Source organism: Pleurodeles waltl, chromosome 7 (assembly GCF_031143425.1).
Source record: "Pleurodeles waltl isolate 20211129_DDA chromosome 7, aPleWal1.hap1.20221129, whole genome shotgun sequence".
NCBI classification, from domain to species: domain Eukaryota; kingdom Metazoa; phylum Chordata; class Amphibia; order Caudata; family Salamandridae; genus Pleurodeles; species Pleurodeles waltl.
The window spans coordinates 58,114,853-58,139,505 of NC_090446.1; the positions used below are offsets into that span (position 1 = coordinate 58,114,853).

The window sequence follows — 24,653 nt, forward strand, 5'->3', positions numbered from 1 at the left end:
TGCTAGCTCTTTGTCATGACTGGACGCCCATATGCCCCGCCTGCCCCATTACGGGTTGTCTCTTGGAACATCAATGGCCTCACCCATTTCATTAAAAGGCAGAAAATACCTCGTACCTCAACATTAAGCGGTGGATATAGCTCTCCTTCAGGAAACCCACTTGACCAAGCTCGAATCTGATAAGCTACGGAGGGACTGGGTGGGGACTGCGCTGTCCAGCTGTAGCACCCCTCCGTCAGACGATCAGGGTGGTGCTTTGCGGAAATGCGGGGTTACGATATTGCTGCGGAAGAGCCTACCCTTTACGGTTACTAAATCATGGGCTGACCCGGAGAGGTGGTATATATTCGCCAAACTAAAGCTGGGGGGCGCCTCGCTTTGTGTGGGGTCCGTTTATGCCCCAATAGGCCCCAAAAGACAGTTCTTCCTTTGCATTAACGGCCTCCTGACGGAGATAGGAGCTTCCCGGTATTTTATCGGCGGCGATTGGAATCTTGCTCGGGACGCCATACTAGACAGGACTGGGCCTCTGGACACCGTCAACAACGGAGACAGAGCCCTTTAGTCTGACGTAATGTGCGACAACGGCCTGGTGGACTTCTGGAGACTAATACATCCGGGGGACAGGGAATCTACTTTCTTATCACCAGTCCATGGTACCCACTCCCGACTGGATTACTTTCTCATCTCACACAAACTTGTAGCATACACGCATGACTCTCATAAGCTGAGTGAGGCTTGTCGGACCATTCCCCAATTATTTTCATCATACAGATGGGCATTGTGTCCCCCGGTCGTAAGCCATGGTGATTTGCTGTCCACCGAACTCCTCAGGGGAAGGCACAGCTAAGGAAACCCACACCCACATATGTCCAGGAAAACCTTGGGTCAGTGGCATCCAAGAGGATCACATGGGCTATAGCTAAAGCAACGATACAAGGTTCGATGATGCGTGATGTTGCATTGGCAAACAAGGAGAGAGCGGCGCGACAGACGACCTTAGAAGCTGACATTGAACGTCTAACGCGGCGCTACACAGCTCACCCCTCTCTCTCCATCCGTAGGGAGTTGGAGAGAGCCCGCATGGCTTTGAATGAACTCTTTACTTCTCAGGCTGAATATGCGTTGCAGTGCCTGCAGGGACGGCACTACGAGCAGGGGGAGAAGGCTGGCCATTCACTGGCTGCTCAGCTTCGACAGAGAGCAGCAACCCTAGCTATACTAGCCATCAAGGCTCAGTTGGGGGAGATTCTCACACACCCGTAGGATATAGTGGGTGAATTTGCGGCTTTCTACCGTCGCCTTTATACCTCGGAGTCACAGTCCTCTCCTGCCCAGATAGAGGCTTTCCTCAACACTGTCACCTTGCCCTCACTCTCTGATGAGGGCCGGAAGCTGCTGGGGGAGACATCACTCGTCAGGAAATTCTGCAGGTCGTCTCCGGTCTCCCATATCAAAAGTCACCTGGAGAAGATGGATTCCCAGCGGAATTCTACAAGTGGGCGGGGGAGGAAATGCTTGATGTTTTGCATGGAGCGCTGGACGAGGCTTTTCAGACTGGCTCGCTGGGGGCGATCTCTAATGCCGCCGTAATCGCTGTTATACCGAAGCCGGGCCGAGATCCTCTGCTTTGTGGCAGTTGCCGACCCATATTTCTCTTGAATGGTGATATCAAGATATTAGCCAGTATTTTAGCGAACTGTCTCGGTAAGGTCATACCATCTCTTATACACCAGTCGCAGGTCGGCTTTGTGCCTGGTCGCAGCTCACGGAACCACCTTCGTACCCTATGCCATGGCCTCTGGGGGGCTCGGGGCCTCTCTGAGGCCGCCCTGGCCCTATCCCTTAATGCGAAAAAGCATTTGGTTGCATAGAATGGCCATACCTCTTAGCAACGCTAACCAAATTCGGCCTGGGAGACCAATTTATTTCCAAAGTACGATTGCTATACGATCACCCTACGGCGCAGGTAAACTGTGGGGGCTTCCTTTCGGATCCTTTTCCTATCTGCAGGGTAAGAAGGCAGGGCTGCCCTCTTCCCCTCTCCTGTTTTTGCTGGCGCTGGAGCCACTGGCATCCGCACATCCCCTGAGATAACGGGCATCCCCCTTCCGGGTGGTGTCACTTCTAAACTTTACTTATACACTGACGATATCCTACTCACCCTAACTGACCCTGACCGCTCACTGCCTGCCCTTATGGAGATTATAGATGGCTTTGCCCCCTTCTCTGGATACCGGGTGAATTGGGACAAGAGCGAGGCTCTCCCTCTGTCACGAGGGACAACGAAATCAGCGATCCTGGACTTCCCATTCCGTTGGACCTCGAAGCGCCTTAAATATCTGGAGGTCCTTCTCAACAGTGGCATGGATCAAATGACGGTGGACAATCTGGATCCTGTCATTGCACGTATGAGGCTCAACTTTGACAAATGGGCCCAACTAGGCCTCTTCATGTGGGGCAGACTGCAGGCGGTGCGAATGGTCACAGTACCACGCTTCACATATGTACTAGGACTTCTCCCCCTCCAGATACCCCTCTCCACGCTGCGGTCGGTTGACGCTGCAATCAGGGCCTTTGTGTGGGGATCTACGCGCCCCCGCCTGGCATTGGCAAAGCTAATAGCACGCAGGTCACACGGAGGAATGGGACTCCGCTCGGTGGAACATTACGCTCTAGCCCTCCATTTGTTGCCGCTGGCTGCCACACTGTCTAGCCCTGCAGAGTCGCCACAGTGGGTATTGGTGGAGAGAGAGTTGCTCTCCCACTGAGGAGGCCTTACTGGGCTTTACCGCACGACCTCCATCCCCCCTGGCAATCCGAAACCAATTCTGAAGGCGACGGGCGTTTCCTGGCAGAGGGCCCACCCCTTTCTACACATCCAGGCTCCCCTGTGGGACAACGACAGTATACGCATAGGGGGACTAGCCCTCAATTGGCCACAATGGCAGGAAGCCGGTATAACCCATCTAGACCAAGTGCTGGAAAACGATAGGCTCAAGCCTTTCTCCAGTCTGAGGGAGGAATTCCATCTCCATTCTACACAGAAGTCGAAGCACTTACAACTTCAGCATTGTATGCATCAAAACCCTGATATTGTATGTCAGGGACTACAACCCTCACCTATATTAGCTTACCTGGTGACATGGGGGAGACATAAGGGCGTTATGGCGGGCCTGTATGAAGTCCTTATTAGTCATCTATTCTCCCGACCGGTCCTGGATAAGCTGTGTCTGCAGTGGCAAACCTGCCTTTGGCAGACCTTTGACGAGGAGGACTGGGCAGACACTGTGGAAGCGTTAGATAGAGGAACACGCAAGGCTCGCTTAAAGTTCTGCCTCTTTAAGGTCCTCCACGATTGGTATTGGACCCCGGTGAAACTACATACTGCTGGCCTTCTTCCGCATGCGACCTGTTGGCGCTACATAGACCCGTGCTGTGATCTAGTTAACGTACTCAGTAGTTGCCCGTCGGTACAGCCTCTGTGGAGGGCGGTGGAGCACGTTCTGGTGGATTCCATGCTGCTCCCAACCCCCCTACCCCCTTCATTGCTCATGATGCATGACATGGCCTCCCTTCCGGCTCTTTCACAACCGCAAAAAAGACTTTTACACACAGCCTTGGCAACTTCGAAAATATGCATTTTACGACACTGGAGATCTGCGACCCCCCTCTCCCCCTATGCCCGAGGAATGGATTGTGGCTATGACCAACATAGCCAAACATGAGTCATTTACAACCTCCAGGAGCAGGCTGCTATTTTTGCTCAGGTCTAGTCAAGTCTACTCTCTTGCCCCCTCTACTACTTCCCAGCTCATTCTATGTACCCCCTATTTCTTTCTTTCTCCCTCTTTTCTTTTCTCTTTGTTTCCTTTCTTCTCTTTCCCCCTCCCCTTTTCCCAGGTGGGAAAAGGGGAAGGGGGAACCCCTTTTCTCTCTTTATGCCCCCCTTCCCTTTTTTGTTCTCCTAGCTCTGGGTTCACTGCACTTGACCGCTCTCACCCCTTCCACCCTCCCCACCACTACCCCTCTCCCCCACCCAATTCTTTCTAATTCAGTGTCCCCAACTCTTCCTCCTTCTCTCCAGCCCCCCTCTTCTTTCCTCTCTAAGCATCTCCCAACTAATCCTGCGAGGCTTGGGACTTCCCATCTTCCTACCACTTTTACTTTTTACCCTCGTAATCCTTACTTTTGAACTGCCCAACTTTCATGGAGAGACTTCCCCTGACCCCCATACACACCCTGTCCGATAGTCTTTGCTGCAGAGATGGACCCTGCTTGCGACAAACACCTGCTTATCTGCTCACGTCACTTGCAAAGGGGTAAGGGGATGATGTACCGAGACATAGGAAACATGCGCGACGGATACCCTTCGGAACACTGTCTACATTTGACAGCAGATTTCCCTCCCCTCCTTTCCTCCACCTCCACCCCCCCCCCCTTTCCCTTTTGTCTGCAGGTTTCTGAAGGGCATCTATCCCTAGTCCACCTCCTTCCCCTTCTGTTTCCTCCCCCCCCCTTTTCTTCTTGGTATTGGTCGATCCGTTCCCTGTCACTGGTTGCCCCAGTCTTTTTCTTATTAGTATTATTATTATTATTGTCTATTATAATGATCTCCTATTGACCTTTTTCCGTTGTCTATCCCTGATACATTGTTCCATAGATGTTGATATGTACGCCATGTTCTCATTGTTCTGCCTCAGGCATCATTTTTGCGTTCCTTTTTTTTTTTCTTTCCTTTTTCAACATATTGTGTGCTGAGTGAAGCACACTTGTCTTAAGCAAATTACTTATTTACTTGCCCAGAGTGGCTGTGTTATACTGTGTTATACTGTACCTTATAGTGTATGTTACCTGCTGATATACGTAATAAAACATTACAACATAAAAAATTTTTTTAACACTGGTCAGGGAAACAAATAAGCCAAGGGAAGATGTGTGATGGGATGGGACCAATATTTGTAAAACAACCCCCACTCACTAGATCTTACCAACATGAGAACTTGACTCCTCATGTTCATCACAGTAGCACAGTCAAAGAAGATTTGACTGAAACTAGGAATATAAAGGGCAATATATCCATGGGTCAAGTCAATTCACAGACTGAATTGACAAAAAGCAACCAACCCACAGCATGACCAGAGGAAAAATTACCCAGGAAATATTCACATAGCCAACAGAGAGTTTGGGAAGAATAATGGACTTAAAGATCAATATGAAATTCATATGATTAATTCTGGGAGGATTTGGGTGGAGTTAATCAGGACACTGCGGGTAAGGTAAAAGAGTGATACCAGGAATTTAATAAGAGGAGGACGTGTCAGGAAATTAGGCCCGACTTGATCGCAAGTTATTACTTTACCAATGTCTATGAGCCAGTCCCACAAGATTACTTGGAACTGTTGTACCCTGAATTGAAGCAATCTCTTTACATTAAATTTAGAGTGGGTGTGCTGCCACTAAGAGGTTTCTTGGTACGCACGTGCAGGCTGGCGGCAGGACTCGAGTACTATGATTGTTCTCCTGGGGAGGTAGACAATATGTCCATTTTACCCCGGTTTGTAAGAAATTTGATGTAGCAGGGCGTCGGTGGCTCCACCCTCTCGTTAAGTCTAATGGAGCAAATTGCACTAAAACTGCGCTAGCACTTTGTACAAGACCGGGTAATATTAATGAACACAACTTGATAGCCTCATACACATGGGACTCTTGGCCCCGGTTGAGGGAGCTACCAACTAAATTAGGGCTGATTGAACCAACAGACTCCTAAGATCTATAAGGCCATAGTTGCTGCTGTGAGATATACGGTCCTCCGCTACATAAATGAGGTACATTCATTACCTTTTTTTAATATATAATACCTATTAATACCACAACGTAATAAAATCACAGCTGCAATATTAATCACTGCAAGCACTTGCACTTCCTTCTTCTGGGGCCCCTTTGTATAGGTCGGTATTGCTGGGAAGTGTCCCATCCCCCAGATATATGACGGGATGGTATCTGTAAATTATCCAATTGTAAGTATGTATGTGGTTCCTTATGGGGATTAGACATGTCTGGATGAAGCTGATTCCTATGTTTTAAGCTTCTAAGGAATAAAAAATGATTTTCCGTAATGAAGTTTTATTGTTGTATGTATTGTTTCTTTTTTCTTTTTTTACATATTGTGAGGCATGAAGCTGAAACAATTAAATTAATATGATTAATGTTCCTAAATTGCCACCGGAAGGGAGGGAATCCCAAGAATCGCTTACCAATAAAGGGATCCACTGGATAAGACATTCTAGAGGCTGTAGGTCTGTTATCAGAGAAGACATTCTGTATGCAAGGCATCTTAACCATACAAATAGCTCCCATGACACAATAGGGATAAAACAAAACTCCCGTTTTTTGGTGGAGGGACTAATAGCGCTTGAACTGAGATTCCAGCCATCAAGAATGTCACAAATCAGACTCAAACTTAGTGACTCAAATGAAATTAGGCCCCTAGATGCCACCAATCTTGCACAAGGCTGGATTGATGGACAACAGGAAGTTGATTGACAAGAGGTAATTACAAGTAATGTAGGGCCTGCCCACAGGGAAATCTTGGGAAGAGAGTGGGGAAGTATGGTAAGCTTGAAGACCGTAAGCCAAGTGAAATTCCCCCAGTGAAATTCCCCAGAGGATATCCCAAATCTTCAAGCAGATCGCCTAGTAAATTGTACTTGGAGAACTAGATCAAAGTTAAAGCTGCTGATAAGGGAGTGCCCATGGTAGAAGCTGGTAGCATAAGACTACTGTCCTAGAATGTTGCTGGGATAAAAGCTAAATTTGCAGATCCCGAATGGGGAAACTTTATAAACTCAAATCATATAATACTGCTACAGGAGACATGGGCTACCGATCAAGTCCAGAGCACTGGCTGTATGACCTTTTAAAAAAAATGCCATCCCCTCGCCCGCAGGAATTACGGCTGGACCTTTTCCCCTCAGTAAAGGTTATGCGCTCGGAGAGTAGTGATGTCTTAGGCATAGAAATATGTATATCCACAAAGCAATTCCTTCTATGTGGGCATAATGAACATATATGTAATATCTGTTCCATCAAGCTGCTTTTCTACTACGGTTGACCAACTTTCTGACATGCTAGGTAAATCACACAGGGGAGAGGTAAAAATTATAGCAGGTGATTGTAATACACAAATGGCCCCGAAGATGGGCTAGACTGAGTCTGAGTCATTTTCTAGACTGGGGCTCCTAGATGTTACTGGTAAAAAGTCATCCAATGTTGCTATACAATTAATGGACCTACGTATGGCACATGGTATGAAAATAGTAAATGGAAATACAGGATCTGACTGCCCCGTGCCCAACCTTCAAAAGAGGAGCAATAACAACTCATATAGATTATAACTTCTTGGAAAATAACTTGTGGCCCTTTTTATTGGATATGGAGATTATTGCTAGAGTAGATATCGACCATCACGCATTAAGCGTCATGTTGGATTTTTGTGTTTTCAAATGTGTAAATTTGAAACCAACTAGCAATGTTGATATAGTCCAGGTATCTACGAATAGTAGGAATTTAAATGGCCAGCTGTTATGAATAATAGTATGATCCTGACCCAGATTCATAGCCTCTTTCATGCAAAGCTTTCTCCACCACTGTATAGATACAAAGGCAGCATAAATCTCCCGGACCTGCATACTCAACTGGTGAGAGATATAAGAAAACTATTCATAAAGACAGTAAAGAGATTTATTTGTCCCAAATTGCCCTCTAGGTGGTTTACCAGAAAGCGTCGGCTTGCCAAGAAAGGTCTCTTGGAAGCCGTTAAGTCAGACTGACAGACTCAGATTGTAATAGCCAGGAAGGCTTACAAAGCTACCCTGTCAGAAGTAAAGAAACAATGGGAATTGACTCAGTGGAATGATCTAGCAGAAGCCCTTACACAAGGTGATGCAAAACCTTCTGGAAAGGTATCTTGGAGGGAACGCATATGGCGGATAGCCATTTAGAGCTAGTAATTCCTCCTGAGAAACGGATGACACACTTTGAAGGCCTTTATGCAGAGTGGTGCAATGTAAAGAGTAGGCCACAGAAACATGACTGGGGTTTAGCAAGCAAGCATAGTGTTCCTACATGTAAAGCTTACCTACTGGGTGGCAGAGAGAGGGAGACGATGGTCTCTACCCTAAACGAAACAGCTATTGCCCTAAAACAAATGAAAAAGGAAAAGGCCTCTGTTCTTGATGGTATCCTTGTGATATGTATCTTTCCCAACCTGACATATAGATCCCTTATCTCAACTCCCTCAGTAATGCTATCTTGAGGGGTGAGGGTATTCCTTCCTCGTGGCGAGGGGAAGTCATAATCCCGTTATATAAAAAGAAAATGGAGACAAGCTGGCCAATTATAGGCCCATAAGCCTAGTTGACACAAGCCAGAAGATCTTCTGTAGGCAGGTCCTGGCTAGACTCCAATCATGGCTGGATGACAAGTCGATCCTTGCAGAGAACAGGCAGGCTTCAGGGCCAAAACTAGTACCCTTGACCAGGTCTTTCGTTTCATGACTATATGCTGGAAATACGTATCATTGAGGCAGGACCACCTGTATGTTTCATTTATAGACTTACGAGCAGCATTTGATCTGGTACGGAGAGACACCTTATGGGAGGTTTTGGAAGCACATGGAATACCTGGTTGTTGGAAAGGGCCTTTCTTCAGGGTCACCCCCAAACTTTTTGCCTTCCTCCTTCTCTTCTTCTGACCTCATTTTTACTTGCTTTAGGACTCTGCAGACTTTACCACTGCTAATCAGTGCTAAAGTGCATATGCTCTCTCCTTAAAACATGGTGACATTGGCTCATACCCAATTGGCTTATTTAATCTACTTGTAAGTCCCTAGTTAAGTGCACTATATGTGCCCAGGGCCTGTTAATTAAATGCTACTAGTGGGTTGCAGCACTGGTCGTGCCACCCACATACGTAGCCCCCTAACCATGTCTCAGGCCTGCCTCTGCAGTGCATGTGTGTGAAGTTTCACTGCCACTTCGACTTGGCATTTAAAAGTACCTGTCAAGCCTTAAACACCCCTTTTTCTACATATGTCACCCCTAAGGTAGGCCCTAGGTAGTCCATAGGGCAGGGTTCTATGTAGGTAAAAGGCAGGATATGAACATGTGTGTTTTATGTGTCCTGGTAGCGTAAATCTCCTAAATTCGTTTTTACACTGATGTGAGGCCTGCTCCTTTCATAGGATAGCATTAGGGCTACCCTCATATACTGTTTGAGTGGTAGATCCTGATCTGAAAGGAGTAGCCTGGTCATATTTAGTATGGCCAGAATGGTGATACAAAATCCTGCTTAATGGTGAAGTTGGATTTTATATTATTATTTTAGAAATGCTACTTTAAGAAAGTGAGCATTTCTCTACACTTAAATCCTTCTGTGCCTTATAATCCACATGTGGCTAGGTTTAGTTGAGAGCTCCCCTGTGCATTCACCCAGACAACCCCAAACACAGGATGCTCAGTCACACTTGCTCACATCTGCATATTGAATTGGTCTTCCTGGTCTGGGAGATTGGAGGGCCTGACACTTACATGTCAAAGGACAGTAGCCTGCCCTCACACAAAGGACTGCCACACACCCTACTGGGACACTGGCAGACAGGATGGAACTGAAAGGGGACCTTGTGCACTTCTAAGCGACTCTTTGAAGCCTCCCCCACTTCAAAGGCACATTTGGGTATTTAAGCAGGGTCTCTGACCCTACCAACTTAGACACTTCTGAGGTAGACACTTCTACTTCATCAGACACTTCTTGACAAGACACTCTTGTCACAGACAATTCCTGGAGAAGAAACCCTGAACCAGAACCTGCAACCTGCCAAGAAGAACTGCCTGGCTGCCCAAAGGACTCACCTGACTGCTTTCTGAGAAGGACTGCTGCCTTGCTGTTGCCCTGCTGCCTTGCTGCTCTCTGGCTGTGCTGAGAAATGCTCTCCAAGGGATTGGATAGGGCTTGCCTCCTGTTCGCTGAAGTCTCAGGACCAAAAAGACTTAATTCCTGCAAAACGAACTCCCTGTGCAGCGGAAATTGATGCACAGCCTGCAGAAAACGACGCACAGCCTGCATTGCAGTGAAAAATTCACCACACGCCAAACTGGAACGACACAGCCTGACTTCGCAAGGAGAAGATTGACACAGCGCCAGCATAGTGACGGGAAATTCAACGCATGGCCCACTGGATCGACGCAAAGCCGACTCACAACGAAGCAGCCCGACTTCATGAGAGGAATTGACACAGCGCCTGCCGTGCAGTAGAAATTTCCACGTAACGCCCACCAGATTGACGCAACCCCTGTGACTTTGTCCTGTAAGAGACGGATTTCAACGCATCGTCCCCGGAGCATCCAAAACCCCCGCAACCCCAAGAGGACCCAAGGCCAAGCACCGGAAATTAACGCAAAGTCTTTCCTGCGTGAAAAATAAATGATGCATCACCGTGTGCAGCCCGAGAAATCAACGCACACCTCCTTGTTTTCCACGCACCTCATCCTCTGCGGTTTCTTGTGGAGATTTTGTATGCAAGCCAGGTACTTTGTGCTTGCAAGAGGCATTTGTTGCTTTTAAGAGACTAAAGACACTTTATATAATTTTTACAGTGATATTCCAAAATATAATTAGTGCATTTTAATCGTTTTGACCTGCATCTTATTGGTTAAATATTATATATATTTTGCTAAACACTGTGTGGTGTATTTTTGTGGTGTTCTACTGTGTTATTGCATGATTTATTCACAAAAACTTTACACATTGCCTTCTAAGTTGACTGCTCAGTGCCAAGCTACCAGAGGGTGGGTACAGGATAATTTGGATTGTGTGTGACTTACCCTGACTAGAGTGTGGGTCCTTGCTTGGTCTGGGGGTAACCTGACTGCCAACCAAAGACCCTATTTCTAACACTGGTGATCTCTTGTGGATCCTGAGAGTATTGCACCAAGATACATATGCAAAAGTCAGATGAAGCAGAGGAAGGGACCTTACATCTAAAATCCCCATTAGGCGAGGCGTTAGGCAAGGGTGTGTGCTTGCGCCAACATTGTTTAGCCTGTACATAAATGAGGCAGTGAAAAGGCTGTTACAATGTAGACACGATGCTCCTAAAAGTGCTGAGGTATCTGTTCCACTCCTTATGTTTGCGAATGATACACTTTTAATATCAAGATCCCCTAAGGGACTACTATGTGAGCTGGATACCTTTGCTGCTTTCTGCCATGAAAGGGGTTTAGAATTAAATCCGTCAAAGTCCAAGTTTATGACGATCAACCCATGTCGGTCCTCCAGAAAGAAGCCGATAATTTGTGGAACCCAACTTGAACAAATCACAATTTTTGACTACCTGGGGGTGAAGCTAGCTGATACCATGCACTGGGGACCTCAGCTAGACAAAAGTATGTCTATCCTATTTCAGAGGGCAATAGTTATACGGAGAAGATATAAAGCTACTGGGGGTGGAGGAGCTCAGTCTCGCCGGTTCTAAACGTTTATGGGGCCGCTGCTGTGCCAGCAACCACATATGGGCTATGCAAATGTAACACCATTTTCACAGTCAGAAAATATGTGTGCCAGGGCTTTATTTGATCTCCCAATGAGTGTACCCTTTCTACCACTAATTTAAGACCTGCCCCTAAATAGGATTCACCATTTGAATGCCTTGAGATCCCTTGTGATTTGGGTAAAACTGTGGTCATCTGCGTAACCCTCCCCATATAGAAATTTGCTGGTCGAATTGGTATCCTTAGACTCACAAGTATGCATCCCGTGTCTAAAACATGTAAACCAATTAACAGATATGTTGAAAATGGGAGAATTGTGGAGCAGGTCTTGGTTAATGGATAAAGACACTGCAGAAATTTAAAAAAAGAATATTGGGATCACATTGTGTTATGGCCTGGGCTGATCAGAAAAATGGGAGTATAACTGCGCTATTTTTATTACGTAAGTGTATTCCCAACTTTAAACCATATGTTGACAGAATCACTCCCCTCCAAGCCAAACAACTTAATATTTTGTTCAGATGTGGGATTCTTCCCCGAAAGTCTTTTACTGCAAGTTGGGGGGAAAAATTCAGCGACCAATCTTCCTGCCCACACTGCTTAGTGCTCAGTGAATCCGAGGCTCATTTTTTCTTTTTTGTCCACAATATGCCAAAGCGTGGAAAAAATTGATAATTCCACTGTGCAAATTAATGGGTGTGAGACAATACAAGATAATGTTACGAATCTTTAAAAAAAAAAGAAACCCAAGAAACAATTGTGTTTGAAGTTTCTCGCAATTTGGACTGTGCTTGGAGACTGAGAATTAGTACTTAGAAGACCCAGTAACCATGTGGACCCAAATAGATGCAATATTTATGACTCTGGTATAGCATTTTATGTGATTGTTGAACTTATGATGGGTTGCCTGATGAAAATATTCAACATGGTGAAGTGTATGAATTTTAAATGATTTTTAGTATGTACGTGATTTGCAGTTTCTTGTTATTTGCACTCGTATTGGAAATTGAGACTGTGGACTAGTACTCTAGAGACCCAGTAATTATGCAGTCCCAGATACACACAATCTATGTACAGCTTTGGTATACTATCCCAAGTGACTTTTGAAGTTATTGTGGGTTGACTGTTGCAAATATTTGATATGGCAAATTGTACACATTTTAATTGATCTTAGTATGAACGAGATTTTAATGTATTTTACTTATTTATTATAATATGCACTTTTCATAGCCAAAAAACGTATTTACTACTAGAGACTTGTATGCTAATGAGGCATGTAAACCTACCACACGTTCATGTTATGCAGCAAAGAGGAAGTGTTTTGTTCATTCCTTCATGGATGAACTGAGCCGCTAAAGGAACTGGCACAAGATATAGTTACTTGTTGAACCTTCACATGACAGGGTTGGCATAACACTCCATTCAGCTACATTTAGCAGCAGTAGCTGCCTGAATGCTAAACAGGGAGCACATTCTCTATTTAAAATCTGAGTCATTAGAGCATTCATGGAGGTACCAAAGAGTCTCCAAAAACACCACCGGCGCCCACATGGGGCCTCCGTATCCTGCTCCCTAGAGGAGGCTCCAGATGTGTAATACACTCTTGCGCTAGGCAATATCTTTCATAGTAGGTACCGTTCCCTGTGGTAGGCACTTCAGTCAATCAGTGGGTTGCAGGCATTAATAGCACCATAATAGATGCACAGGAATAGGATTGCCCTCAAAACAAATATCCATTTCCCTGCCACAGTAGATTCCCTTTTCCTGATGACCAAATTGAATTGCCAGTTTTTCTTTCCGCAGCCAGGGACAGTGGTGGAAAGAGCATTGCATACATTAGATGTTGAGAGAGCTCTAACGTTTTAACGCGATACAACAAAATTCACTCGAAGGACGGAGCAGCTCTTTGGTGCATTTGCAAATCCCTCCTTCGGAAGTCACATTTTGAAGTTGAGTTCTGCAATTTGGATAGTTGAATGCATTCTAATATGCTATGCAAAAGCAACAGTTCTGCACATTCAATAAGAAAGAGGAGCTTCACTGGCTGCTAGGCAGTGTACCATTAGTAGACATTGAGGCTGTGGCTTGGTCAACACCACACCCTCTCACTAGAGGTTGTGTGGACATTGAACCTCGACAGGAGGCTCAAGCTGGACAAACTGTACTTGGAACTTTATTTCAAACATCTCCCCACCAACCACAGCTTTAGAGGCTGGGATCACGGCTTTATAACCACTGCAGAGCACGTGAACTACAACAGCAGACGCTGCAACAGAAAGTGCTACCTTGTCACTATCGGATTGTAGCTTATAGTGCTGTAGATTGGCATGCGCCTTCTTGATTCCATGGATGCAAGCTTATGCTTCAGATGATTATTTCATTCATGTATTCATTCATAATTTACCTATAGAAAAAGTAATGTCCTGTCCGCTTGCGGTGGAGAAGGGGCGGGCACAATGTGACGTGTAATCTTTGTCCTGGTGCATTGGGGTAGACAGAGGAGTCACAAGACATCTCGAATATGAAACCTCTGGGAAGAAAAACAACTTGCAAATGTCTGCACCAAGCAACAGATGGCAGGAGTGTGCACATCACATGACGCTAGGCGCTACCAGCTACAGACGAATAGTACATAACGGAAAACAGTACCTTGTAGCTATCGGCAATAATGAAAATAAACAGAGTGCTTCTAAAATGCTTCAAATTCTTCATCTCCTGAAGATTAACATTTATGAAAATAGGCACGTTTAGGTGACATTCCACTTACTCAAATGAAAGATTCCTCAGGCTCTTCCTCTCTGCACTAATTGCTCACCCTTCTAATCAACCTTTCTATGGCACCGCTTGATGCTGTGTTACAAGCTAAAAAGATTGAGCTACCTCAATATGCCCACAACACCCAGCTGTACCCTGAAACATCAAACCCATGTAACTTCACTATCCTGAAGGAATTTATGGAACATTGATGAAAATATAGGAATAGATGCTGCCCAACCTCGTTCCTAATGAAGTTGTAATATAAAAGACTGAAACATGACGTGGATCTAGTACTTCAGGCACAGGAGAAATTTAAAAAAAGGCAGTGATGTGTAGTCCTGAATCATAAGGTGGCTCTACCAAACCATTGTGCACTGCGTAAGAGCTACTAGAGAAGTGCACTGTATTCTAGATCTCAGTTGTATTCTATAAGAGGCCAAGGCCCAGATCCTGGTAGGTGTCGGCGCAGTGCAGCATCTGCACGACGAGGAGAGAGCACGAGAGCACCATATTCACATAGAAGTGGCCCTCTCCTCCCCTCTCCCTAGCGCCGGCGCTGATTTCAGCTGCTGTGCACCACGCATGCACCTTAGTGCCACGCACACACCTTAGCGCCATATTGCTAGGGTGCGTGCGTGAGTCTACCATAGTTTTTGTACAGGAAAGGTATCTTTCCTGTGCAAAATACTGTGCCTAGACAAGTGTAAATGTTTTTCCCACTTTGTATGTGTGCTATAAAAGGTGTTAATTTTTGGCACCAAACCCTTTCTTTTGATCTTTCAGAATAGTGTTTAGCTTCAAAAGGCATGGGTGGTAGCACAAGTATGTCCACGTACCACCCTTAGAACGCCTCCTTGATGCAAAGTAACACAAAGCAGTGTTGGTTTGTGAATTCCCAAAAAAGTTTAGCATTGGTTTAGAGTTAAAAAACCAACACAAACCTGACGCTAAACCTTTGAGAATCTGGGCCCTTCTCTGTACCCTGTAAGATTCTCTTTAATGTACATGCCAACTCTCCCAAGTTTGGCCTGACCTACAGGAAGAATTTCTCCCATGTCCTCCTTTAAGCCCTGCCATCAAGGACACATTCTCATCCCTGTTATAGTACCTGTTGTTCCTGAAATCCCCTTTCTACCCCTGCCCCCCTCCAGTTATGTTTTTCGTAGCAGTGTGTTGAGTTCTTTGTGCGTATTAGTTTGTTCTTCATCAGTTTTGGAATGATGTGCTTATATGATATGATAGTCTTCGTTTTCTAAATGGAAGATGTACACTGTAATTTTATTAGAAGATGTAGTTGTGCTCTTGGAATATATATCAGATCGTCGGGCACAAAAACAATCAACATAAAAAAACAATCAACATACTATCACTCAAATTTACCCCAGTTAAATTCCTTCCCAGTTAAATTCCTTCCCTTTCCGAAAAACCAGGCATCTCAAGTATACATGCTAATTAGCTCTCACTGACCAGGGCATCACTCCTACCATGGTCCTTCTGAACATTTCCAAATGATTAATCATCAAACAAAATATCTCTGGGATTACATATTGTCACATCATCTAAAACTGCTTCAATCCAGCTCCTCTTTAAAAAGAAACTTAAAACCTACCAGTCACCATATAGACTTCTGGACTTGTTTTGGGGGCTTAGTCCCCTCACCTAAATAGAGTTAAGGTTATATTCCCAGATATACCCAAAACATCACTATCATCTCATGGAATCATCCAACATGCGGCTGCCCAACCATCCAAAGCTGGAAAAAAGTCTGAGCGTATCATCTACATGCAAGCATTCCACTGGCTGATCAGAGGCCACAATCCATTTCAAACTGGTGTATATCAACCACAAAGTCTACTGTCCCATTTGTACCTTCAGAGCAGTTAGAAATATATTACATGGACTGTTTTTTGTCCGTAATTCCTAAGCTTTTAAGTCCATCACGAGAACACCCGTGTAAGGGTCGAGCGCAAAGCGCTCCGTCCATGGTGTAATCTCTCTGTGGGCCTTTAACCACGCCCATGTCAAGCCCATCCGTTTGGTTGGTTCATCGGCTTGCCTTTTAAAATTAGCTTGATTTCATTAGTGAAAGGCATGCATACATCATTCCACTTCTGGTGTTTAGCCCGCCTCGCGCGAACTGGCCAACTACTGAAAACATACGAGGCTCCATATTTTCCGCATGGTTTCTGCACTATTTTTTCTGTTTATTTCATAGGCAGCATGAGCTCGCTGGGCAGAAGTCGAGCTCTTTGCATGACATCGAACCTGTTACATGGATATTTGCACTTTCGCCGGTTACATGGATAATTGCACTTTTTCCAATAAATGAAGATGTTTACCTTTAGATGAGGATGGTGCCCCTCGGGAAGGTGATGTGCTGTACTCAGTTCAGAGGTCCTTTTTCTCGCTAAGGAGGAAGTGGTTTAAAACATGTTGTTCAGGAAAGCGCGTTATAAACATAAAATGTTTGAGCGTTATTCACATGCAAATGCAATGAACATATCAGACGGAGCACTCAGCGTGCACGAGCACGAAGGGTTGTATGTCACCACCTAAAATACAACGGAGTCCATATACTGCTACATAGAATCTACTACATCGAAATGAGCCCCTCTGAGATTACCCCTAAAGGAATTACCACTCCTGAGGTTACCACTACTTTGATTACTACCTCTGAGATTACCTTTGCAAAGATTACCTCTGAGATTACCACCTTTGAAATTACCACTGCAGTCATTACTACTGCTGAGATTGCCACTATAGGGATTACCTCTGCTGAAATTACCACTGCTGTCATAACTACCTCTGAGATTACCCCTGCAGGGATTACCATTGCAGAGATTACCACTGCTGAATTACCACTATTGTGATTACTACCTCTGAGAGTACCACTGCAGGGATTACCACTGCAGAGATTACTGCTGTTGTAATTACTACTTCTAAGATTACCCATGTAGGGATTAACACTGCAGAGATTACCTCTACTGTGATTACTACTTCTGAGATTACCACTGCAGGGATTACCACTGCTGAGATTACAGCTGTTGTAATTACTACCTCCAAGATTACCCCTGTAGGGATTACCACAGCAGAGATGACCTGTACTGTGATTACTACCTCTGAGATTACCACTGCTCATACTACCACTACTGTGATTACTACCTCTGAGGTTAACCCTGCAGGTGTTACCACTGCTGAGGTTACCACTGCTGTGATAACTACCTCCTAGATTACCAGTGCAGGGACTACCTCTGTTGAGATTACCACCGTTGAAATGATCAGTGTAGGGATTACCACTGCTGAGATTACCACTGATGTGATTACTACCACTGATATTACCACTACTGTGATTACTGCCTCTGGGATTACCACTGCTGTGATTACCACTGCTGTGATTACTACATCTGAGATTACTACAGCTGAGATTACCACTGCAGGGATTACCACTGTTGAGATTACCACTTCTAAGATTACCACTACATTGAGTAAGAGAGATTCAAGAGTAAGTATGCTGACCTACATGTTAAAATGAAACCTTACTTTATACCTACCCACCACCCTATCTTTATGGCCATACAGTGCCCTCTCCTTAACCCAGTGGTTACATTGCACCGGGGGGTGCCAGTGGGCCACCAATACATATTTTGGAGAACCAGGACTCTTCCACTCTGTCCCGTGGTGGTCCTATTGGTCTTTATAATGCATGGGCCTGCCCTGTCCATTAGTCCCACCCAGGCCCAGGCATAGACTTGACTGTAGCGTTCTCAAGTGGCAGGGACTCCAAGCACTTCATTTTTCCTGCATCCATTCTTATGTTGAACTATTCTGTGCCCAGGCAAAGACACGCTTTCATTTTCCTAAAATAATATTTGGTACCCTGTAACAAGTCTAGCATTTCAGGAGTTTTATAGAGTATTTCCCTGTTCTTTGTCCATGTACACAGACATGCTATCGGTTTTAGGTGGACCAGCCCCTTTGATATTTTAGTAGATGCTGCTTTGTTTCGCTCTTTGCTTTTTTTCAGTAGGACACTAAAAACGTGTCCCCATGACACCGACCTTGTTACATGGATATTTGCACTTTTGCTGGTTACATGGATAATTGCACTTTTGCCGATAAATTTCACTGCAAGCGGACTTCTGTTTCCTTTTCTGTGTTTGCTTTGCGCTCATGGTGGCCGTCGGCTCGCCTATATGAAACTGTTTTACTTTTCAGTTTCTGTGGCAAGAAAAGTCTGGTTAGGAGTTTACAGCGCTAGTAGCTTTAACTCGAGTAAACGCGAGACCCATTGCATTGCAAATGCTTGTGTTAGGTTAGTCGTCACACCTACCATCTAGATATACCCTAGTAAAGGGCTCAATGTTACCACAATAGTTGTACTTGTATGGTAACTACTGCCTCACTTTTCACTTTAATGAAACCGCAGGAATGAATTATGTCAACTGGACTGCAGAACACATGAAGAACACCAGTGTACACTGCCAGTGTGAAGATGGATGGCACTTACATGTGGACAAATGCTACTTTTTCTCCGAGGTTGACAAGTCATGGGATTCTGCCAACAATATCTGTGCGTCTCTGAATTCCACTCTAGCTGCCTGTGTAAACCCCGCTGAAAGGGTAAGTTGTGTGAAAACCCAGCACCATTCTCGTCCTATCTTTTTGCCTGTGAATAGTTTTACGTGTTTTCATCTCCCTTCCCTGGTTAGCATGCTCAGCTCCTTTCTCCATGGTCATGAGATTTCCTGCATCTTATTGCAGGACATCTTGTTTATGTAGCGAAACTAGATGGACAGCAGAGCAATGTACAGGGTCAAAGGTAAGTCCATTACTGAGTGATTACAGGGAAAGCTGGGTTCTGAGAGAGGAAGTGGAGTGTCACATCACCAAAATGTATTCTTCTTTAAAGAAGTGTGTCTTCACCTGTATCCTAAATTGGAGCAAGTTTGGGACTGTCATGATGGATACAGAGATGTTTTTCCAGGGTTGTGGTTTGCTATTTTAAAGTTTAAAGGGAGGGTACTGCATGGCACTACCAGTGAGAGGTCCTCGCAACAGCATGACACTTTCTAACACCCACCCCTTCCCCCGCTTCAAGAATATTGCATTCATTAATCATTCCAAGTACCTTTGCCTTTCCTTCTTGAATATTCAGTCTGAGATTCCCAGGGGACATTTAGAATTCCTCATTTCTCTTATGTGATTTGTGAAATGTTTGAGGGTTTGTGAATCCTGTGTTTACCAGACCAACATGGGTGATGCCTCCTGGAGTGGAACCCTCCATCTCAATGAGACAACATTTCTCGGTCCACAGAGGCTCTGCAGATTGAACAGAGTCCTGGTTGTACTTGACTCCTTGCCATGAAAAGTGTTCTTGCTACTTTCTCATTCATAACTTGTGGAGGAAGAAATAGCTTAGGAGGTTTAATGTAAAGAGGCAACCAGACTAGCTTCCAGCGGTTCTTCAGAGACATACTTTCTTTTTTAAAAGATATATTTTTATGACTTTTGCTTTAAGAACAGGGCAGAAGCGGCAGAAACAACTGCCTAAAAAACAAATAAACAGTTCACAAGGGCATTAATGCAGCAGCAATCTCCACATATATCATCAATAATGACTTGAGAGTACTTAAGCGATCAGTGGCAAGTAAGCAGGTACAGGCGATCAACTCATATAGAACTTTAGGTCTGGGGTGCCAAATCTTAATTTCCATCATCTGAAGTTTCCAAATCATAGCATTTAATCCACCCACTCCAGATTTTGTAGTATTTACGTGGGCACCCTCTGCTCTTATAGGTAACTCTTTCTGTGGTCATATATAACTCCATCCTCACTTTCCATTCCGGCATACTCAGTGTTTCAGAGGCCCCCACATGTCTGGCCACATCCCCCTTTGCCACTACCAGGCCTAAGTTGCAGAAGAGTAATTTTGCTTGTGGGAGATCAACATCAGTGGGTATGCCCAAGAGGATGTACTTGGATTCAAGAGGAAGTGTTGTCTTTACTATCTTACCTAGTTCAAACTGTATCCTTTGCCAGTATGATTGTGTGGCTGGGCAGGACCAAAGAGTGTGAAAGAAGTCCCCCCCGCCCCCTGCCCCCCCACATTCCCCCACACCTCAGATAGTCCGGAGCCATTGCTGTTCCAACTCTGTGTAGGTGTGCCCTGTCTTAATAGGTCCAATGAAGGATTTTTTAACTGAATGAGTCTCAGCCTTAGTGTAGTGTGGCAGCTGCTTCTCTTGGATGCATTAATGCAGCCTCCCGGTCCAAATCATCTAGTTCCCTAAACTGATTTTCCCACCTGTTTCTCAAGTTCTTCAGGGTATCTGGAACATTATTGGTTATTGTTTTATACACAAAGGAGACTGCCTATCATCTCTTTCTCCCATTAGGAGCCTGCCTCCAAAGGCCGCATATTCAGGGAGATTCGTGTTCAAACTCTCCGCTTCCTAAGTGTGCCTGAGTGTAGGTATTTCAAATATTGGGTATCCTGGAGTTGGAAGTCCCGCTGTAGGGAATGAAAGGAAATAAGAGTACCCCCTCAAGAAGGTCACCCAGTTTGGAGACACCAATACAATCTGAGGCGTCAAAGCCCTTCAGCTTTCCAAGTTCTCTCAAACTTACCCCTATCCACAGCAGAACCTCCCGCGTGATTTTGTGCACCCATCCTATACATTTATTGGTCTTAAACCATGCCTCCAATGTCATTTGGGTTGCCGGTAGGAAACACTCTCTCCCTTTCCCCCCCATGGGATAATGTTGGTAGGGGTGTTTGTGGAATTGGGTCTTTTCTAATGCATATGTGGGATGATCATCATCTGAATAGCCCCCCTCATTCATAGCAATCAGATAGGAGGTCCAATAGTAGGCTCTGATGTCCTGGGGGGCAATACCTCCATTATATTCATTTCATTGTAACGTCCCAAGGGCCACTCTAGGGAGCTCATTATTTCATAGTAGCTTCCTTAGTTCGTCATCACTTCTGACAAACACTCAAGAAATACGCTTTCCAACTTCCTGTTTAGTTCTCTAGTAGAGACCTAGCTTGGGAGACATAGAAAGAATAAGATTTTTCTCTGGGATTTTCTTGTCTTTCTCGCTCTCTATCACATTGTTCCTTTATGGTGCTCTTCTTCAAATTATCTTTGCAGACCACTGGCCATTCAGAGCCCTTTCCAACCTTTTGGACATCCAACTAAGTCATGTCAGGCTAGGTCATGCCAGACACACTTAGGGTAGTCCAGTCCAGAACGTGGATGCACATCCTTGCTTCAAGTATGTAATTTTGAAACTCTTGGTTCTGATGGTCTTGAAATGGCTAGATGGCATCCACAACTTTGGAGTCATGTCTCTTCCTACACATTTGCTTTGACTCTGAACACATTGTTAATGAGGTCCTCTCTTGATTGCCCCTCGCTGAATTTAGTTAGTCTCTTATCTATTAAATTACACCTTCCTTTTTTCTGCTCTTCCATTTTTGGTTCCTTTCAAAGACAGTGGTGACCCATCTATACCCATTAGGTACCGCTGCATATTTTGAAAGTACTAGATGCACACAAATCTTCCCCTTACACCATTGTCTCCCTAGGCCTCAAGTGAGTCGAGCTATTGCATATGAAGGGCTTGCTGGCTCCCTTTCTCCTTCCCTGTGATGCTCAGAGCTCCTCACACCCTTGCAAAAGAATCGGATTGAGATAGCTCTGAGGTAGGCTGGTGACATTTGTATCGGAGTTGACAACTGTCACATCTTCCAGAGAAAAGTAGTTATCGACTCCATTGGCTTGCCTCTGATTTTCCTCCTCGTCTTGGTTCTCTATTGGCAAAGTTTAAATTTACTCTTCTAGTAGTCCAAATTTAAAACAAACATACTTTTGGGGTGCTTTTTGTCTTAATTGTTATCTATTATTGGTTTTTGCCTTTGCTGGATGAAAAATAATGAATGCTCTCCAGTTCCAGCTGTATCACAGACAGTCGGTATCGGAATACCGCCCAGGCTGCGTTTTCTAGAGCACAGTACGGAGTTTATTCTTATAGCATGTTTGGATGATGCTAAAAGTGTACACATCATAAAACTCTTAGGAGGTAAGCTGGTCAATACCACCACTCACTTCTATATCTGAATACAGTCCATCTCCAACAGGAAACACTTTTAAACTTACCTGTGGCAAAACTGAGGTGTTGGTTCTGTCCTGGATCTGGTCCTTGGGTTTGTGGTCTCCATTCTTTTGTGACTGACAGGTGCCTGTAGCCAAGGTCCGCATTTGGCCTATTTTTGACTCTTCCCTGTTAATATTGACTTAAATCATCTAACCAGTTTTCATCAGTTCTAAACTTATTTTAATTTCTTTTATCTGATTAACTACCTATTCCTATCTAGAACTCATTGTATTTGGTCCTTCTATAAAATCTTCTTAGAAGGTTTAATATCATTCGAAATTATGCTGTCAGACATCTTCTTGCTTTAAGTCTCCAACCTCCCCTCTGTTCAATTGTGTTGAAGCCTCACTGACTGTTGAAGGGTAACAAAAACAAAATGAATAGTTGATGGACAGAATGCTAAACAATATCAACATTAACCACAGTCACAAAGATCTGGGTTTAATTCATCTTATTCTTTGCTCACCACTCCTCCCCAGTTTCTGCCCAGCCAATCAGGCTTGACCCTGTTCCCCATGGTAAAAGTCCAGCCTGAACTGCCAAGCCTGGTCCTCCCTGGCCCAGAAACAAACATCCTGGGACTGGTTTCATGGTTTCACCCTTCATCAGCCGGGCTAGTTTGAATCCAGTGGTGCAGTGAGCATGAGAACCATGTCTGGGCATACCCTTCCACCTTGTTGGTGGGAAAACATGGCCTAGAAAAATCCTGTATATTTTACTGTTCTTTCTAGGCTGGTGGCCCTGCTTTTGGGCTAAGCACGTTCTATATAAGTGCCCCATTCTGTACTCTTTATTCCTTGTCACTCAGCTTCTTACAGGCTACTCAAATACTATTGCACACTTCTGGGGGCTGAACTATTCTTCTTGTATGACACTTGATTCCAGTTGCTATACACCTTGTATAGAATCACTTTTTTGTAAATTGCTAGAAACCTGACTGATTGACATCTGCTATTTCTCTGTCTCGCTTTATGTCACTCTGGCTGTGTGATAGTATCACCAGGGCCAACTATGGGTAACCGTGTACTTTACAAGCAGTGCATATTTCTCAATGTTAATCTAATGTACATCCCTCAACCCATAAGAAATACAGGCGCAGGTTGAGAGGTGCACAGCTGATGTCCTGGCAGCATTAAGTTCCTCCTGCGCCCCTAGAGTCCTCCATGCAAAGGCAGGTGTGGCTGCATGCTTCATCCACATGGCCAGGGTGCCTTTATATGAACACGGTGTACAAAGAGGAAACTGTAAGTGACTGACGAAACCTGGGTTCAGGAATTGAGATCCCCTTTAAATATATCATAGCGAGGAACCCACAGGGTGACTGAGGAAGTAGCCTCAACCAGATATGGGATATAGCACTCCAGAGGGTGCTTTGTGTATTCAACAGAGTCCTTAATTCCCTGGATTACACAAGAGTGTAAGAAACAGAAGGGTCAAAGGATTAATGTGACTTGTACATGCAGGCCCCCATCCAAAATGGAAACTAAGGGTCTCATTTATGAGGCCCTACTGGCACACTGCACCGTTGGAGCATCATTTTCTTTATGCTCCAGTGGTGCAGTGTGCCAAACCATATTAGAAGGCCACGCAAAGCCACCTTGAGTGGCTTTTCATGGCATTGTAAATATGGGCCCCTTGCATAACACTGCGTGAAAGGGGCATTCCACCGGTGTTGCTTGGAGTGTTCCCAAGTAACAGCAGCAATAACAGAATGCTAAAGAATCTGATGAATTCTCAGATATACAAGTCTGGGAATGTGTCAGATTGTTACACCACCTCAGGCGTAAGAGTGACGCAAAGGGAGAAATATCTTTATTTCATCCCTTTTTTTTCCACTTTCTAAGTATGCATTTTGCAGCACACAAAGAAAGAGGATACACCTCTTGTGATTGTTTTTGTTCAGGAAGTTGTCCCTTCCAGCACAAAGACAATCATCCTCTCCGATGACCGATGTGCCGTGCAGAGAGTGATCCATGCACAAACTTAGGCAGAGTACGATTCATATGAGTTGGGACCCATCCAAGATAGCCAACATGGCATGCAACATTAAGCAAGTGTGTCGCTAGCCAGCACAAATCAATGTGAACAAGGTTTGTAAATATTGAGTATGCACTAATGTCTTATGGCACAGGTTTTCTCAAATGATGATCCTGTCTCCAGACCAGCCTCCAACAAGAACCAAGACA

The 24,653-nt window shown here is 44.8% G+C and overlaps 1 protein-coding gene across 3 annotated transcripts in view; it reads left to right on the top strand.

The window, feature by feature from the left end:
* The window catches only part of LOC138303623 (early activation antigen CD69-like), a 134,475-nt gene that overhangs the window by 21,624 nt on the left and 88,198 nt on the right, over positions 1 to 24,653 (top strand). For 2 of the 3 annotated variants that reach the window (XM_069242917.1, XM_069242916.1), the window contains exon 2: positions 18,733 to 18,926. The exons of the other annotated variant lie outside the window; for it this stretch is intronic. In XM_069242917.1, coding sequence (XP_069099018.1) covers positions 18,735 to 18,926 — 192 coding nt within the window. In that variant the 5' untranslated portion in view covers positions 18,733 to 18,734. The remainder of the gene's footprint in view (positions 1 to 18,732; positions 18,927 to 24,653) is intronic. 3 annotated transcript variants of the gene reach the window in all.